Below are 20,018 nucleotides of genomic sequence, written 5' to 3'. Positions count from 1 at the left end.
CTGCTACATACTCGTATATGGTCTCTCTGCTGATGTCGTGTGTTACAAATATAAGCGCTGTAAAGTTTCCTGAATAGTTTTATTGCTATAAAAGACTTATTATGTGTTGCCATTACTTACTGCACCAAAGATGGCCGCCAGCGCCTCACGGCTATTATAGCTCTATATACTAGCCACTATAGACCGGTCTTCATGATATCGCTAAGGGTCGTTTATTTAGACTGCTTTCCATTGATAAGAACTAACATTGAGCTTGTGGCCGTTATTTGGGAGCACTGGTCATTTACCTGACTGTAAAGGAAGGAAGTGTGTGCACTCTGGGCGAGAACACCGCCCCCTCCGGTCACAGTGTGCAGAGCCGGCTGCTGTCATGGAGCGGTACACGGAGGTGAAGGTGCAGGGGTACGAGCAGTACAGCCGGGAGCTGGAGCAGCACCGGGGGAGGCCGCTGTTCGCCCTGTTCTGTGGTGACAAGGACGAGCAGGGGGTGAGCTGGTGCCCGGACTGTGTGAGAGGTACAAGCACCGCCATACTGCCAGCCATAGTCATAGGGTAATGTCTGCTGATGGACGGGGGACCGCTGACTGACGGACGGACTGGGGACCGCCGCTGCTGACAGACGGATGGACGGGGGACCGCTGACTGACAGATGGACTGGGGACCGCCACTGCTGACAGACGGATGGACGGGGGACCGCTGACTGACGGATGGACTGGGGACCGCCGCTGCTGACAGACGGATGGACGGGGGACCGCTGACTGACAGATGGATGGACGGGGGACCGCTGACTGACGGATGGACTGGGGACCGCCGCTGCTGACAGACGGATGGACGGGGGACCGCTGACTGACAGACGGATGGACGGGGGACCGCTGACTGACAGATGGGCTGGGGACCGCCACTGCTGACAGACGGATGGACGGGGGACCGCTGACTGACAGATGGACTGGGGACCGCCGCTGCTGACAGACGGATGGACTGGGGACCGCCGCTGCTGACAGACGGATGGACGGGGGACCGCTGACTGACAGATGGACTGGGGACCGCCACTGCTGACAGACGGATGGACGGGGGACCGCTGACTGACAGATGGACTGGGGACCGCCACTGCTGACAGACGGATGGACGGGGGACCACTGACTGACGGATGGACTGGGGACCGCCACTGCTGACAGACGGATGGATGGGGGACCGCTGACTGACGGATGGACTGGGGACCGCCGCTGCTGACAGACGGATGGATGGGGGACCGCTGACAGACGGATGGACTGGGGACCGCCGCTGCTGACAGACGGATGGATGGGGGACCGCTGACTGACGGATGGACTGGGGACCGCCGCTGCTGACAGACGGATGGACTGGGGACCGCCGCTGCTGACAGACGGATGGACGGGGGACCGCTGACTGACAGATGGACTGTGGACCGCCACTGCTGACAGACGGATGGACGGGGGACCGCTGACTGACAGATGGACTGTGGACCGCCACTGCTGACTGACGGATGGACTGGGGACCGCCGCTGCTGACAGACGGATGGACGGGGGACCGCTGACTGACAGATGGACTGGGGACCGCCGCTGCTAACAGACGGATGGACGGGGGACCGCTGACTGACAGATGGACTGGGGACCGCCGCTGCTGACAGACGGATGGACGGGGGACCGCTGACTGACAGATGGACTGGGGACTGCCGCTGCTGACAGACGGATGGACGGGGGACCGCTGACTGACAGATGGACTGGGGACCGCTGCTGCTGACAGACGGATGGACGGGGGACCGCTGACTGACAGATGGACTGGGGACCGCCGCTGCTGACAGACGGATGGACGGGGGACCGCTGACTGACAGATGGACTGGGGACCGCCACTGCTGACTGACGGATGGACTGGGGACCGCCGCTGCTGACAGATGGACTGGGGACCGCCACTGCTGACAGACGGATGGACGGGGGACCGCTGACTGACAGATGGACTGGGGACCGCCACTGCTGACAGATGGATGGACGGGGGACCGCTGACTGACAGATGGACTGGGGACCGCCGCTGCTGACAGACGGATGGACAGGGGACCGCTGACTGACAGATGGACTGGGGACCGCCACTGCTGACAGACGGATGGACGGGGGACCGCTGACTGACGGATGGACTGGGGACCGCCGCTGCTGACAGACGGATGGACAGGGGACCGCTGACTGACGGATGGACTGGGGACCGCCACTGCTGACTGACGGATGGACTGGGGACCGCCACTGCTGACTGACGGATGGACTGGGGACCGCCACTGCTGACTGACGGATGGACTGGGGACCGCCACTGCTGACTGACGGATGGACTGGGGACCGCCACTGCTGACTGACGGATGGACTGGGGACCGCCGCTGCTGACAGACGGATGGACGGGGGACCGCTGACTGACGGATGGACTGGGGACCGCCACTGCTGACTGACGGATGGACTGGGGACCGCCGCTGCTGACAGACGGATGACGGACGGATGGGGGACCGCCGCTGCTGACAGACGGATGACGGACAGACGGGGGACCTCCGCTGCTCACAGACGGATGACGGACGGACGGGGGACCGCCGCTGGTGATGAACGGGGGACCGCCGCTGGTGACAGACGGACAGGAGACCGCCGCTGGTGACGGACAGGGGACTGTTGCTGGTGACAGGCGGACGGGGGACCGCGCCGCTGATGAACAGGGGACCGCCACTGGTGATGGAACGGGGACCGCCGCTGGTGACAGATGGACGGGGGACCGTCGCTGGTGACGGACGGATGGACGGAGGACCGCCGCTGGTGACGGACGGATGGATGGGGGGCCGCCGCTGGTGACGGATGGACGGGGGACCGCCGCTGGTGACGGACAGACAGGGGACCGTCGCTGGTGATGGACGGAGGACCACCGCTGGTGACGGACGGGGGACTGCAAGCCATTCATCATGTGATTCCAACATTTCTCATGGAATCCACACATGGAACAAACGCAAAATAAAACCCAGTTTCTCTCTGTCTCCAGCAGGTCACCTTCCCTTTTTTTCCCATCGTCTGGTTTTTAGAACCTCATTGGAAAAAAACATCTCTGAAAAACTTGTGAATGAATAGGAAAGACGATTTTTATATTGAAATTATTAGGAAGAGAATTCAGAGTATTTGATACTTTTTTTATATGGATTTTAAAGGCAACCTGCTTTAAAAAAAAACCTCAAACTTGTGTGCACATAACATTACAAGAAAGGGAAAAAAAACAAATCCCCCTCCTGTCCTGCACTTTATAATCTCCTGCTGACCAGAATCAGGCTGCTGCTGATTACAGATATATACACTGCTCAAAAAACTAAAGGGAACACTTAGGCCGGCTTCACACTTGCGAGTTTTACGGACGTAAGAGCGCAGAAACTACGTCCGTAAAACTCGCAAAAAATACGGCACAATTATTCTCTATGCCCCTGCTTCTATCTGCCGTATTTTACTGATCAGTATTATACGGCTTTCTACGGCCGTACAAAATCGCAGCATGCTGCGTTTGTCACCGTACTGCGCAAGAAATACGCCAATGAAAGTCTATGGAAGCGTGAAAAATACGGATTTCACACGGACAAGCAGTGTGACTTGCGAGAAATACGCAGCGCTGTTAGAGAGAAAAGCCGGTAATTCAGTGCGGTGTACAGTAAAATCACACTGACAGCTTACAGTAGAATAGGTAGAATAAATGTGTACACATAGAATAGGTATATATATATATATATATGTCATTAGACACATGTATGTATATATATTAATATTTTTTCCAGCGCTATACAGCTTGAAAGCCGGTAATTCAATTACCGGCTTTTTCTTTCTCCTTCCTAAAACCCGACATGATTTGAGACATGGTTTACATACAGTAAACCATGTCTTCTCTCCATTTTTTTTGCAGATTCCACACTACTAATGTTAGTAGTGTGTATCTGCAAAATTTGGCCGTTCTAGCTCTTAAAATAAAGGGTTAAATGGCGGAAAAAATTGGCGTGGGCTCCCGCGCAATTTTCTCCGCCAGAGTAGTAAAGCCAGTGACTGAGGGCAGATATTAATAGCCTGGAGAGGGTCCACGGTTATTGGCCCCCCCCTGGCTAAAAATATCTGCCCCCAGCCACCCCAGAACAGGCACATCTGGAAGATGCGCCTATTCTGGCACTTGGCCACTCTCTTCCCATTCCCGTGTAGCGGTGGGATATGGGGTAATGAAGGGTTAATGCCACCTTGCTATTGTAAGGTGACATTAAGCCTAATTAATAATGGAGAGGCGTCAATTATGACACCTATCCATTATTAATCCAATTGAATGAAAGGGTTAAATAAAACACAAACACATTATTTAAAATTATTTTAATGAAATAAAAACAATGGTTGTTGGAGTATTTTATTCTACGCCCAATCCAGTCACTGAAGACCCTCGTTCTGTGAAAGAAAAAACATAATAAACCAACAATATACTTACCCTCCGCAGATCTGTAACGTCCAACGATGTAAATCCTTCTGAAGGGGTTAAAACATTTTGCAGCAAGGAGCTTTGCTAATGCAGGCTGCTCCTCGCTGCAAAACCCCGGGGAATGAGTCTAAATATAGATCAATGAGCTATATTTAGCTTCATTTGCGGTGAGGCGCCCTCTGCTGGATGTTCATAGAGCGTGGGAAATTTCCTAGAAAGCTCCCAGGCTTTCTAGGCAAGTTCCCACGATCTATAAACAGCCAGTGCTGCTTCTCTGTAGCCCAGGTCAGGCGCCTCTGCCGCTGTTTATGGTTCAAAAGTGGCTTTACCTGGGGAATGCGGCACCTGTAGCCCATTTCCTGCACACGCCTGTGCACGGTGGCTCTGGATGTTTCCACACCAGACTCAGTCCACTGCTTCCTCAGGTTCCCCAAGGTCTGGAATCGGTCCTTCTCCTCAATCTTCCTCAGGGTCCGGTCTCCTCTTCTCGTTGTACAGCGTTTTCTGCCACATTGTTTCCTTCCAACAGACTTACCATTGAGGTGCCTTGATACAGCACTCTGGGAACAGCCTATTTGTTGAGAAATTTCTTTCTGGGTCTTACCCTCTTGCTTGAGGGTGTCAATGATGGCCTTCTTGACATCTGTCAGGTCGCTAGTCTTACCCATGATGGGGGTTTTGAGTAATGAACCAGGCAGGGAGTTTATAAAAGCCTCAGGTATCTTTTGCATGTGTTTAGAGTTAATTAGTTGATTCAGAAGATTAGGGTAATAGGTCGTTTAGAGAACCTTTTCTTGATATGCTAATTTATTGAGACAGGTTTTTTGGGTTATCAGGAGTTGTATGCCAAAATCATCAGTATTAAAACAATAAAAGACCTGACAAATTTCAGTTGGTGGATAATGAATCTATAATGTATGAAAGTTTAATTGTAATCATTACATTATGGTAAATAATGAAATTTAACACTATATGCTAATTTTTTGAGAAGGACCTGTACATACAGCATGACAGCGCTGCAGCCAATCATTGTTGCTCGTGCCGGAAAGAGGAAAACCACTTTAAAATAAGTAACTCTTTTTTGTCTCCGAGCTATTGCATAATATTTTGCAGCTGAAGAATGTGTCAAAGTTCCCATCGCCTGCCCGAGCTCACGTCATTAACATTAATCATTAGTGGATTGTCAGCGCTGAATACAGATTTTTCTTTTTTGGATCAGCATCCTGTCACCCAAAAGGAAAAAGCTGAAGCGCACAAGGCGGGAATATTGAGGTTTTTAGATTTGTTTCTCTCTCTGGTCTCCTACAGGTCGTGGTGCAGGCTTTATTTGTGTTGGAGAGTACACCCCTGTCAATCCATTTGCTGCTTACTGTTTGACCAGTTCTTAGTGCATGAGTGGATGTGCGGGTATCATACTGGGTATGTTCAGACAATCGGTAAATGCCACGGTTTGGACGCGGCATACTTGTACATGTTACAGCATCGTGGATGGGATTTCTTGAAATCCCATGCCCACTATGCGTCCACAGACGCCCGCAGATCACCCGCAGAGACGGACATGTGGCGCGTCTCTCCAGACTGCAGCATGTCTATTTATCTTGCAGCGATGCAAGAAAAATGTCACCCGTACAATGTATTGGATGGGGTGAATCTGCACAGTTCAGTGATCACAGAGGAGTCACCTGTATCCAAAGCGCTGTCAGTTCCGGATCGTCGGCACATATCCTTAGATACACTTTTTTTTTCTTTTTTCAGCCGCAACACATGCAGGAATTGCCTAACAAACAGAGAGTCCCTGTATGTGTTGCGACAGCCAAGAAACATGCAGCTGCGGGGACTCGAACATAGCTTTCAAGCACATTCGCTCATCACTAACATGCATCATTTTAAAGGATTATGATACTTTTTTTAATATAAGGTTAAAGACAAAGGAAATAGCATCTATTGATTTGCACAATATTCATCTACTCGCTTGCACATATTTGAAGAATTTGATACATAAATCAGTGACTGCTAGCACAAGACAAAGAAAAATCACAAGGAAAAAACCCCAAATGATAAATCGGGACTTGGCGTGCGATGCCGTCTGGGCTTTCTGAGAGTCAGATGAGTGCCCGTTACATTGCGAGCTGTGGCCGTCTTCTGTCACAAGTGAAGGTGCGCGCCGTCCTGTTGTGTGCTGCAGCCATACTGGGCGATGGGAATCTTCCCTAGGAAAGAGCTGGGATCGGCTTCTGAAATCTTATGTCAGGACTGATCCCATAGATAACTGTAGGATCGTGCTCAGTCATCTAAGGCATCATTGCTTGGGCTGGTCTGGATCACAAAATCGTGAAGAAACCATATTTTTATTTTGGCTGTGGACAACATGCATCGAACTCGTCCATAAAACAACTGATATTTGGGTCCCAGATGAACCAATTATTCAGTGAGATCTGGGCTCTGTGTTCCTATGCTCTGGTAAATTTATGCCATATACTTTGTTTTCTAGCTGAGCCGGTTGTGCGCAAGGAGCTGACGCATCTTCCTGAAGGTTCCGTGTTTATTTACTGTCTAGTTGGAGAGCGGGCATAGTAAGTAACTTTCATAACACTGATTCATGTAATCCATAGTTTTTTGTCCTGTGTGCTTACAGAGGGTCCATCACCCCCCCAAAAGTGCATTGTAAATGGGGAATACAGTGTTGTAGGGACCCCACCTCCTATATCCCTACTGGCACTGTGCCTGTTACTTGTACAGGGCCTGAGAAAATAACATTTAACTTTCTATGCAAATGAGGTGGTTTTGGTGCCCCCTTGGCATGGCCAAGAGTGTGGTGCACGGTTACCCCTCCTCATTTGCATATTGGGGCACTTCTTGTTTGAATGCTGCCGGCGCGTGTGCACATGACATGACCAGCCACACGTGTGCACATGACATGACCAGCCACAAGTGTGCACATGACATGACCGGCCACGCGTGTGCACATGACATGACCGGCTACGCGTGTGCACATGACATGACCGGCAAGATTGCCTTGTGCAGGCGTGTTCTACGGAGGACAGAGAATGAACTTCAATCCAATATTGCAGCCAGCGGGTAAGGAAAGGGTGAATCAAACACCCAAAAACCCCGCCTCCATGGCTGAAGATTGTTCCCTCCAAATTCAGGTGACAGAGTCCCTTTAAAGAAAAATGGTGATATAATTTATACAAATTGAACACATTTGCTTTATCTACATTTCTCTGAAACCACATTGATTGTCAGATATGTACTTGCCACCTAAGATAAAAATTGCCAAGAAATACAGATTTTCCATTTTCCTGATCACTGTGACCTCAGAAAACCAAGTACTTGTCCCAACAGAATGTCTACATACTTTGGCATGGTTCTCGCATAGGAGCAGCCTCTTGGACTAATCATCCGAGTAGCATGGTTCCTGCAGGGGAGCAGCCTCCTGGACTAGCCCTCCGAGTGGCAGGTTCCCGCAGGGGAGCAGCCTTCTGGACTAGTCCTCCGAGTAGCATGGTTCCCGCAGAGGAGCAGCCTCTTGGACTAGTCATCCGAGTGGCATGGTTCCCGCAGGGGAGCAGCCTCTTGGACTAGTCCTCCGAGTAGCATGGTTCCCGCAGGGGAGCAGCCTCCTGGACTAGCCCTCCGAGTGGCAGGTTCCCACAGGGGAGCAGCCTCTTGGACTAGTCATCCGAGTGGAGTGGTTCCCGCTGGGGAGCAGCCTCTTGGACTAGTCATCCGAGTGGAATGGTTCCCGCTGGGGAGCAGCCTCTTGGACTAGTCCTCCGAGTAGCATGGTTCCTGCAGGGGACCAGCCTCCTGGACTAGTCCTCCGAGTAGCATGGTTCCTGCAGGGGAGCAGCCTCCTGGACTAGTCCTCCGAGTAGCATGGTTCCCGCAGGGGAGCAGCCTCCTGGACTAGTCCTCCGAGTAGCATGGTTCCCGCAGGGGAGCAGCCTCCTGGACTAGTCCTCTGAGTAGCATGGTTCCCGCAGGGGAGCAGCCTCCTGGACTAGTCCTCCGAGTAGCATGGTTCCTGCAGGGGAGCAGCCTCTTGGACTAGTCATCCGAGTAGCATGGTTCCCGCAGGTGAGTAGCCTCTTGGACTAGTCCTCCGAGTGGCATGGTTCCCGCAGGGGAGCAGCCTCTTGGACTAGTCCTCCTAGCGGCAGTGTCACATTCCTGCTGCCCATAAACCGGCTGTACGTTCCCTTTCAGGACATTTAGGTCCCCCATCCTGCCCTTTGTGGCAGCGGCATCACATAGTGGGGTTGCTGCTTTTGTTCATGGTTTATATTACTGTGCAACCCCTTTCAGATGAACACACAAAATTCTATTGAAAATGTAGTTCTGTCTCTGGATATAAAGGAATTAAAGCCCCACCACAGATAAATGTGGTCCGTGTACAGCGGTCTTTGTTCTTAGATAATTGTCTGTATTTAGGAAGAAAACTGTGAATATGCTTGGAACAAAACTCAAACTATTGAGATATATTCTATAGTGTTTTACATATTAAAATAATAGATTTCTTAGGTAAAAGGGATGTCTAGTCAGATTATGTGTATGACCAGATCAGTAGTTCGGGGTCCATCTCCCCCCAGCGATCAGCTATTATTATTTCTAGTATTAGCCGGATGTAAGCATTGAATGGAGGTGTGAAGTTCAGCTCCGCTCAATGTGGCAGCCGCTGCCGAGTACTGCAGACCACCGTTATCAGGTGCCTGTACATTTTTTTTATATACAGAAACAGTTCAATCTCAGTTGTTAAGAACTAGTGTCCAGTGGTCTCCGACCAGCAGCTGTGGCATAAGGTCTGTACAGGAGGTGATGATGGGCACTGGGTTTATCTTTCTCATCTGACTACGGATTTTGCATTTCGTTTTGCAGCTGGAAAGACCCCAACAATGAGTTTAAAAGAATCCTAAAGCTGAAAGGTGTGCCCACCCTTCTCAAGGTCGGAACGGTAAGACTTCTACCTATGCACAGTCTTCACATGATAACTATTGAGGACTGTAGATGAGCAAGATCCTACCAGATCACCAGTCGTCAACCGTCCTATAATGTAACTGTATTTCCCAAGACATTGCTTACACATTGAGGGTATATACGCATGGAGTAAGTACATGCTAGAAAAATCCAATCCGTGCAGAGCAGCTACATGCCGGGAAATGTCGGTCAGGAATTGATGAGACTTTGAATACGACCCAACAGCAGGAGGTCGGGGTAATTGCCCAGGGGTCATACATCCTGCAGATATATGGACTAAATATAGTGGCACCATTATGGAGGAGCTTTTCTAAAATGTACATCACACTCTGCATAGAGATACATAAAATCTCTTGTTTGTCGGATTCCATCGTGGATTTCGCCTTTTGTTTGCTGTGCGGCAAATCTGTAATCCATCATGGAGGTAGTCTGAGAATACGATCAAACTCGTGACAAATTGGGTGAGGATTTTTTGAGGGGTTGTGGTGTGATGATGACACTCCTTTAAATGGCTTTTTAAGTTTGAATTATCAACAAGATAGTAGACAACTTTCCAGTCTCTGGGGTCTGACCGCCATGGCCCCAAACGATCCTGAGAGCCCAGGCTGTGAAGAACCCCGGCTGCATGGAGCACTGGCACTCCAATCATTCTCAAGAGACCACCAAAGATTAGCTCAGTGCTGCACTTGGTAATCTCAGGCGTGATCCACCACTGCATTCAGCTGGAGCTCGTCCGTGTCCTGGTTCTCGGGATCACTTGGGGCCATGACAGTTGGACCCCCAGCGATTGAAAAGTTAACCCTTCCCATGGATGAGAGAACTTTCAAACTTGAAAACACTCCTTTAAGTGAATTTGGGGCCCCTCACTGTGTGATATCTAGATTACCTTTCCTTCTCCAGTGCCAGCTGTATAGTTACATATCCTGGAAGTGAATGCAAGATCTTAAAAACACCATACGTGCAGTCACGTGCTTACCAGACATGCGCAGCTTCGCTCAGTACAAGTGAATTGAGCAAAGCCGGGCAAGTCTAGTCGGATTGTGGCCGGAAGTATGCATATCGCTCACTTGCAGTCACAAGACTTCCCACCACCAGGAGAATCCTCGCAGGCACATTGCGCGCTGTGAGATTTCACAAGTCACTTAGCAGAGCTAAAAAGTATTAAACATGTATGTGCCCCAAAATGGTCTTGACCTGTCTGCACTGCCTGAGATTTTGTACAGGTGCTGTCATTGCCCTTGAGTCGTGGCAGCACAATCGCAGTAAGCTCCCGGTAACGTCACGAGAGCCGGACTATTGATCTGGGCATGTGCCGCCCCCTCTAACGAGACGACCATAGGGCATTGACTGTGCCTGCACAAAATCATGAGTGGTGTAGGCAGGTCACTGAGAGAAGAGTGACCTGTCCGTCAGAGACCGAGGGGTGCAGACATAGGGAGAGAGGCTGTACGAGTCCCACCACCCCACTGGTCAACTAAAACTTCAACACTGAATTTCACCAAGATGTCAGAGTAAATTCTACAAGCAAGGTATGGGTTTAATAAGGATTAGAGGCATTCGGTAGAGTTGTAGTACCCTGATGACAGTTTCCCTTTTAATATGACTAGCGATTTTAGCCAAGCTCTCAAAAGGCAACAACACCATCGGCAGGCGTCTGTTTCAGGGGTTTTTCCTCCGTGCCAGTAAAGCACAGGTTATTGGTTAGCTGGGTAAATGGTATTCGATGCAGCAATGGAGTAGGGGAAATTCTGCTGTTTAAAGAAAGTTTTTATAGGCAATGCTTCCTGGGAAAAGATATGCAAATTAGCTCTACCCTAGAAGGAAGGAAATTGTGAGAGCAGTTCTACGGGTAGCCATTGACAAAGTTTAATTGGCACTAAAGAGACTTTCTCTATCGCCTCATTGGGGGACACAGGAACCATGGGTGTATGCTGCTGCCACTCGGAGGCTGACACTATGCACAAAAAAAGTTAGCTCCTCCTCTGCAGTGTACACCCTACCGACTGGCATTATGAACTTCAGTTTAGCTTAAGGTACCTTCACACATAACGATATCGGTAACGATATTGTTGCTTTTTGTGACGTAGCAACGATATCGTTAAGGAAATCGTTATGTGTGACAGCGACCAACGATCAGGCCCCTGCTGGGAGATCGTTGGTCGCTGAACAAAGTCCAGATCTTTATTTCGTCGCTGGATCTCCCGTGGACATCGCTGGATCGGCGTGTGTGACACCGATCCAGCGATGTCTTCACTGGTAACCAGGGTAAACATCGGGTAACTAAGCGCAGGGCCGCGCTTAGTAACCCGATGTTTACCCTGGTTACCAGCGTAAAAGTAAAAAAAAAAAAAACAGTACATACTTACCTACCGCTGTCTGTCCCCGGCGCTCTGCTCTGCACTCCTCCTGTACTGGCTGTGAGCGTCGGTCAGCCGGAAAGCAGAGCGGTGACGTCACCGCTCTGCTTTCCGGCCGCTGTGCTCACAGCCAGTACAGGAGGAGTGCAGAGAAGCGGAGCGCCGGGGACAGACAGCGGTAGGTAAGTATGTACTGTTTGTTTTTTTTACTTTTACGCTGGTAACCAGGGTAAACATCGGGTTACTAAGCGCGGCCCTGCGCTTAGTAACCCGATGTTTACCCTGGTTACCGGCATCGTTGGTCGCTGGAGAGCTGTCTGTGTGACAGCTCTCCAGCGACCAAACAGCGACGCTGCAGCGATCCGGATCGTTGTCGGTATCGCTGCAGCGTCGCTTAATATGAAGGGGCCTTTAGTGTCAGTAGGAGGTGGACACAGGTCTTTCATTAGACCCTTATCTACCTCATTATGCGTCGTTCCTTTTCAGATTTTCCAGAGGGATACAGGGTGAACAGTCACACCTGTAATACCACAATACAGACTATGAGTACGTTGTGTACTGCCGCCCTGTATGCTCATAGATCCCTCAGCAGGACCATGATCCTAGCACACAAGCGTGCTTAGAAGTTCGGTCCCAGCTCCGTCCCCCACACACTCGCCCACCAGAGCCTGTCAGTTGCGGAGACGAGGACGTCCATCAGCTCCCTGGACGTCTGATATCTTCCCCGGACTGAGGTTAGTAAGGACGGCGTGGGATGTTTAGGTGAGTATTCCACATACTTTACCCTCAAGGTACCTCTAAGAGAGAATTCGACCAGAGTCCCTCCTCAGATCCGGGGTAGTCATTTGAGGGTCGCTTGGGATTTTCTTCCAGGTTGCCTTGGTCTGGTCGGCGTTTTGCTCCCTATTGGCCGCAGGAGATACATGGGGCGGGGGTTGGTCGCTCTGTTCGCGTGGCCGCGCTACTTCCTTCGGCGGCCGCAATGTTTCCTGAGTCCGGCGCCAGGTGTCTTACAGGTGACCGCGCTGCCTTTTTTCCTCCGGCTGACCCGGCGCGTCGCTCCCTCCTGCGGCCGCACTGTTTTTTCTGTTCCGGTCGCTTTCCTCTTGCGGCCGCACTATTATTTTCCGACACGGCGCGACCCTCCTGCGGCCGCACTGTTTTCTGTTCCGGCGCGGCGACCTTGCAGACAACCGCGCTGCTTTCTCCTGCGGCCACACTGTGCCTTTTTGACATGGTGCGGCGGTCTTGCAGGCAACCGTGCCACCTTTCCCGGCGTCCGCACTTTCCCCGGCGGCTGCCGTCCTCAAATTTGGGCCCCGGCCGGGGCCTACTTCCGGCGCCGCGCCTCCACCACTTCCTTTTCCTCTGGTGGGCTTTTTTCCCGCCCGACTATCATCGGTGAGCTCCGCCCACCGGCGCCATCTTGGTGCTTCTGGCCCGGCTCTTAGCTCCGCCCACCACTCCCCGTGCCGCTGCAGGTACTAACTTCAGCGTCAGGAATGCCTTTCTTTATTCTGTAGGCCTGCAGCAAGTCCCGGACAAGTGTCCCAGATGTGACTGCCTGCTATTGTTCCTGAGGAGCATCTTCCAAGCCGTGCAGCCTTCCATCTGGAAACCGCAGCGTCTGCCGTGAGTACCTCTGCACTGCAGACTGACACTCTCCCCTGCCCCCTAACCTTCTGGTATTCTCCTCAGGAGCCCGCTCGGCATGTCTAATCCTCAGGGAGGTCGCTCCCGGCCTCCTACTTTTTCCCCTACTTCGTGTGCCTTATTGATACACTTTGCGTGTTTGTCTTGTAACTGCAAGCTCCTCTGTTAGGCACTGGACCCTCCTGCCGTTGCGCCTGAGAGTGAAGTTCCCACCCCAGGCTGGGCCTCCTCTCTGTCTCTATCGGTAGCGGATCTCACATGGGTGTCCCAGACCCTTGTGTCCGTGATCGATCAGTTGCCCCTGCAAACTTCCGTAGTAGCCAGCAGGTCGCAGGAAGCTCCGTCTGAGACTTCCAATATAGGCCGCAAAGATCTAGGCAGGAACGCCGGTCTGAGTCCACGGTCCTTCTCTGTAGTCGACTTTCCCCGGGTCCTCCTACCCGAAGTTAGGCGAGGCTTTCTCTGATGTGCCTTCGGAGGATAATTGGGAGCCGGATTCGAACCAAATCGCCAGATGAGGGATATGGTTCAAAGCCTCATTGGAGCGATCAATCAGACCTGTGGCATCAAAGATTCCTCTACGGAACTCGCAGATCAGATGGTTTCGTTTAGACTGTCTAAACTATCTCTCAAGGTATTCGCTCCTCATCCTGAATTCGATGGGTTTCTGGCCAGAGAAAGAGAGAATTAGACCAGACGCTTTCAAAGAGGTAAGCGCCTTGGCGTCTTATATCCCTTTCTTCCGGATCTCATCGCCAACTGGACGCCCTCTGTGGATCCGCCGGTTTCTAGACCATCCACCTACACAGTCTTCACGCTGTCCGGTGGGGTGTCTCTGAAAGATCCCATCGATAGGATCATTGAATCCTTCGCGAAGTCAGCTTTCGAAGCGGCCGCGTCTTCCCTATGCCCGGCCTTTGCTTCCACCTGGGTGTCGAAGTCTGTATCCGAATGGGCTAACAAATCCGTTGGGGCATTCAAGCCGGAGCTCCACCAGAACAGCTGGCGGAACTTGCCACCCGGATTACCCACGCCGGGGAATATTTGCTTTCCGCTTCCCTGGACACCACGTGTTGTGCCACTCAGGCATCCAGTAATGTTGTTGCCAGCCGTCCCACCGTTTGGCTCAAGGCCTGGCAGGCGGATTTGTCATCAAAGAAGTCCCTTACCAGCCTGCCTTTTCAAGGACCACGTATTTCGGTTCCAAGCTGGACCAAATAATTAAGGACGCCACTGGGGCACCAGTTCCCTTCTTGCCCAGTCCAGACCTCGCTGACCTCCCTCTAGGCAGCAACTTCGGTCATTTCTGCCTTTTTCGTCATTTCGCGGCATCAGATTATTTTTCCCAACAGCAGAGGCCACAGGCACGTTAAGAGAAGAAGGTATCTTTCAGACCCACTCCTTTCTGGCATTCCCGCTACTCCCAGGCTAGATCCTCCAGGTCTAGGACTGGAAGATCCACCTCGGCATGACTCACGACTGGACCCCAGCAGATGTCTCCTCTTCTTCAGGGACGTCTGGGTCTCCTCAGTAGAGGACGCATGGGTCAGGGAACCTGTATATTCTGGATACAAAATAGATTCTTTTCACAGCTTCGGGATCGTTTCTTCGAATCCCGACCTCCAAGAGACCCCGCTCTAGTCCCGGGTTTCTTTACAGCCATTGCTTCCCTCCTCAAATCTGGGGTAATCGTTCCCGTCCCAGAAAAGGAACGGTTCATAGGCTTCTGTTCGAATCTTTGTGGTATCGAAAAAGGACGACAAGATTCGTCCCACTCTGGAACTCAAATTGCTGAATAAGACGGTTCGTCTGAGACACTTCAGGATGGAATCCTTTCGTTCAGTAATCGCTTCCATGGAGGCTCAGGAATTTCTGTCTCAGGCTTCCGAAACTCTATCCATCCTCCTCGACACTCTAGCCCGTTTCCGGTGGTTCGTCAACAGGAAGAAGTCCTGTCTTGTTCCTTCTCAGCGCCTCATATTTCTGGGCATGCTCTTCGACACTCGTCGGACCAGAGTCTTCCTTCCCGAAGACAAGATATCCCTCCTTCGTCGGGAAGTTCGCTTTTTCCAGGGTTCTCGGCTTCCCTCCTTTCCGATTGGCCATGAAGGTCCTGGGGAGGATTGTTGCAACATTGGAAGCGATTCCCTTTGCCCATTTCTCTCCAAGACCTCTTCAGCAGGCTATTCTATCACAGTGGGAGAGGTCTGTCTTCTCCCTGGATCGTCCGATCCGGCTTTCTCCCCGGGTCAAACTGTTCCTCAACTGGTGGCCGATGTCACCTCTCATATCCCAGGGCAGATCCTTCCTTCCAGTTCCCTAGCAAGTGGTGACGACGGACGCCAGCCTGCTCGGCTGGGGTGCGGGGCTTTGTCACCTGTCTGTTCAGGGTCGTTGGTCGGCGCAGGAGTCCTCTCTGCCGATCAGTGTCCTCCAGTTCCGGGCCATCTTTCTGTCTCTTCTTCACTGGGTAAGGATTCTCAGGGTTCTGCCAATTCGAATCCAGACGGACAATGCCACAGCAGTGGCATATGTCAACCACCAGGGGGGGACTCAGAGTTCTCGGCCGAGGTTTCCAAGATCCTCCTTTGGGCAGAGGCAACGGTCCTGATGATATCCGCTGTGCATATCCCCAGCGTGGACAATTGGACCGCCATTTTCCTCAGCCGCGAGGGCCTCGCGGCAGGGGAATGGTCCTTGCCTCAGGAGGTTTTCCATCAGATTTTTCCTCGATGGGGGATTCCAGAAGTGGACCTCACGGCGTCCTGAATGAACAGGAAGGTCCTTCGGGTCATCCCGAGGGCCCGCGATACTCTCGCAGTGGCGTCGACGCTCTGGCCATTCCTTGGTCGCAGTTCATGCTCCCCTATCTGTTTCCGCCCCTGCCTTTGTTTCCCAAGCTGATGAAAAGATCAAGGCGGAAGGGGTGCCGGTCTTTCTAATCCGGATTGGCCCAGGAGATCTTGTTTTGCAGACATCGTCAATCTTCTCGAGGATGCTCCTGGCGGCTTCCAGACGGACCCGATCTGCTGTTTCAGGGTCCGATCTGCCACCCAAATTCTCGGTTGCTCAGTTTAACGGCGTGGCTGTTGAGACCGCAGTTCTAAGAGCGTCCAGCCTTTCGAATCAGGTGATTCATATTTTGATCCAGACTAGGAAACTTTCATCTTCCAGGATCTACTATCGTACCTGGAAGGCTTACCCCCGTTGGTGCGAGTCCAACCGCATTTCACTTATGTCCTTTTCTCTTCCTTCCATTTTGGCCTTCCTGCAGGCAGGACTGGATGCGGGCCTTGCCCTTAGTTCTCTAAAGGGCCAGGTTTCTGTGCTCTCGATCCTCTTACAGAAGACGTTATCTTCTCGTCCACAGGTCAAGGCCCTCCTTCAGGAAGTAGCTCATACCATTCCTCCGTACAGGACTCCTGTGGATTCATGGGATCTTAATCTTGTCTGGAGGTTCTGAGGGGTTCCCTCCTTGAGCCTCTCAGGGAGGTCTCCCTGTCAGTCCTATCTTGGAACATGTCTTTTCTTATGGTCATCGCCTCAGTCCGTCGCTTTCCGTGTTGGTGGCCCTTTCTTGCCGACCTCCTTTCCTAGTTATCTACCAGAACGAGGTGGTCCGGAGGCCTCCGCCTTCCTAAGGTGGTTTCCACCTCCCACCTCAACGAGAACATCGTTCTCCCTTTCTTTTGTCCAGCTCATCCTCCGGAGCGATCGTTGAACAAGTTGGACCTCCTCAGGGTGGTAAGGTTTAACCTGGCCAGAACGGCCTCTTTCTGGAAGACGGATTCCCTTTTCGTCATTCCAGATAGCACGCGTAGAGGTTTACCGGCTTCCAAGGCGACTATTGCTCGCTGGATCAGAACGGCGTTCTGGAGGCTTACCGGGTCAAGAACAGAGTGCCCCCTCCTTGGATTGAGGCTCACTCTACCCGGGCGGTCGGCGCCTCCTGGACGGTGCACTACAGGGCTTTCACACTACAGCTTTGCAAAACGGCGACCTGGTCTTCCATCCACACGTTCGCCAAATTTTACACATTTTTTACATACCTACACTTCGGCAGACGCCAGCCTAGGCAGAAGTATCCTGCAGGCGGCAGTGGTGAGTCCTCTGCCCTGATGGAAGTCTGTTTTTCTCTCTCCAGGGACTGCTTTGGGACGTCCCATGGTTTCCTGTGTCCCCCAATGAGGCGATAGAGAAAACAGGATTTCTGGTTGCTTACCGTAAAATCTGTTTCTCAGAGCCTTCATTGGGGGCACAGCACCCTCCCATGTTGTTCAGTTTCTGTGGTTCTATGACTGTTCTCATGTTTACAGTTCTCATGTTTGTGATGGTTATTTCAATCTTATCGTTTTTCTCCTACTGCTTTCTCACTAACTGAAGTTCATAATGCCAGTCGGTGGGATGTACACTGCAGAGGAGGAGCTAACTTTTTTGTGCATAGTGTCAGCCTCCTAGTGGCAGCAGCATACACCCATGGTTCCTGTGTCCCCCAATGAAGGCTCCGAGAAACAGATTTTACGGTAAGCAACCAAAAATCCTGTTTTTTTTCCTCCTTCTGGATGAGAGCTAGTTTACAACCCTTCTGTTTACCCTGGGCACATTGCTTATAAGTCCCTTTACACCAGCTGGGTGTCTGCAAGGGCAATGTATGGTAAGCCTATGAAAAAATTAGTTTTATGTACTTTATTAACAGCCGCAGAAACTGACAGAAGACGAGTGCCTGAAGTCTGATCTAGTCCAGATGCTGTTCTGCGAAGATTAAACCATCCTCGGATAGTGCCTTCTATATATCCTCCGTACACATGGAGGGCCATGAGTATTCATCCAAATCTATCGAGGCTCGGGCTGAAGATGGACAGCGCCAAGATCAACACATTCCGAGACGGCTCCTGGTTGTAGGTCCTCAAGACACTATCAGATCCAATTAAACAGATTTCTACATATGACTTCTGGTTTTCTAGGCCTTTTATTTGGACGTTTAGTGCTGGCATATGGCCATGGTCCATCTGTAGGATTCATGGGAAGAAATCTCATTATTATTATTATTTATTATAGCGCCATTTATTCCATGGTGCTTTACATGTGAGGAGGGGTATACATAGTAAAAACAGGTACAATAATCTTGAACAATACAAGTCACAACTGGTACAGGAGGAGAGAGGACCCTGCCCGCGAAGGCTCACAATCTACAAGGGATGGGTAAGGATATAGTAGGTGAGGATAGAGCTGGTCGTGCAGCGGTTTGGTCGACCGGTGATTACTGCAGGTTGTAGGCTTGCCAAAAGAGGTAGGTCTTCAGGTTCTTTTCGAAGGTTTCGATGGTAGGCGAGAGTCTGATATGTTGTGGTAGAGAGTTCCAGAGTAGGGGTGATGCGTGAGAGAAATCTTGTATGCGATTGTGGGAAGAGGAGATAAGAGGGGAGTAGAGAAGGAGATCTTGTGAGGATCGGAGGTTGCGTACAGGAAAGTACCGGGAGACGAGGTCACAGATATATGGAGGAGACAGGTTGTGGATGGCTTTGTATGTCATGGTTAGGCTTTTGTACTGGAGTCTCTGGGTAATGGGGAGCCAGTGAAGGGATTGACAGAGGGAAGAGGCCGGGGAATAGCGGGGGGACAGGTGGATTAATCGGGCAGCTGAGTTTAGAATAGATTGGAGGGGTGCGAGAGTGTTCGAGGGGAGGCCACAGAGCAGGAGGTTACAGTAGTCGAGAAGGTAGATGAGGGCATGGACTAGGGTTTTTGCAGATTCTTGGTTGAGGAATGTACGGATCCGTGAAATATTTTTGAGTTGAAGGTGGCAGGAAGTGGAAAGGGCTTGGATATGAGGTTTGAAGGAGAGATCAGTGTCAAGGATTATCCCGAGGCAGCGAGCTTGTGGGACTGGGGAGAGGGGGCAGCCGTTTAGTGTAATGGATAGGTTCGTTGGAGGGGGTCAAGTGAGATGGGGAAAGACCATGAATTCTGTTTTGTCCATGTTAAGTTTTAGAAATCTAGCAGAGAAGAAGGATGAAATAGCGGATAGACATTGAGGGATTCTGGTTAGTAGGGAGGTGATATCTGGTCCAGAGATGTAGATCTGTGTGTCGTCAGCATAGAGATGATACTGAAAACCGTGAGATTCTATGAGCTGTCCCAGGCCAAAAGTGTAAATGGAGAAGAGCATGGGCCCTAGAACTGAACCTTGCAGGACTTCGACAGATAGGAGGTGAGGAGGTGGTGTGTGAGTGGGAGACGCTGAATATTCGGTCAGTTAGGTATGACGAGATCCAGGATAGGGCCAAGTCTGTGATGCCAAGGGATGAGAGGGTCTGTAGTAATAGGGAATGGTCCACTGTGTCAAAGGCAGAGGACAGGTCCAGGAGAAGGAGGATAGTGTTGCTTGCTCTTGGCAGTTAATAGGTCATTGGTGACCTTAGTTAGGGCAGTTTCAGTGGAGTGGTGTGACCGGAAGCCTGATTGTAAGCGGTCAAAGAGGGAGCAAGAAGAGAGGTAGGAGGACAGTTCAAAATGGACGTGTTGTTCCAGTAGTTTTGAGGCAAAGGGGAGAAGTGATAT

At 51.3% G+C, this 20,018-nt stretch overlaps 1 protein-coding gene across 1 annotated transcript; it reads left to right on the top strand.

Annotated features, from left to right (window-relative positions):
- The first annotated feature begins 302 nt into the window (after positions 1–302).
- TXNDC17 (thioredoxin domain containing 17) lies at positions 303–18,406 on the top strand. Its single transcript, XM_069761258.1, has 4 exons — positions 303–515; positions 6,962–7,043; positions 9,349–9,424; positions 18,154–18,406. Exons 1-4 carry the CDS (start codon positions 371–373, stop codon positions 18,220–18,222), a joined length of 372 nt encoding a protein of 123 aa, XP_069617359.1. The 5' UTR covers positions 303–370; the 3' UTR covers positions 18,223–18,406.
- Positions 18,407–20,018: the final 1,612 nt, after the last annotated feature.

This window comes from Ranitomeya imitator, chromosome 3, assembly GCF_032444005.1.
Source record: "Ranitomeya imitator isolate aRanImi1 chromosome 3, aRanImi1.pri, whole genome shotgun sequence".
NCBI lineage: Eukaryota > Metazoa > Chordata > Amphibia > Anura > Dendrobatidae > Ranitomeya > Ranitomeya imitator.
This window is presented reverse-complemented; position numbering and strand designations above follow the sequence as displayed.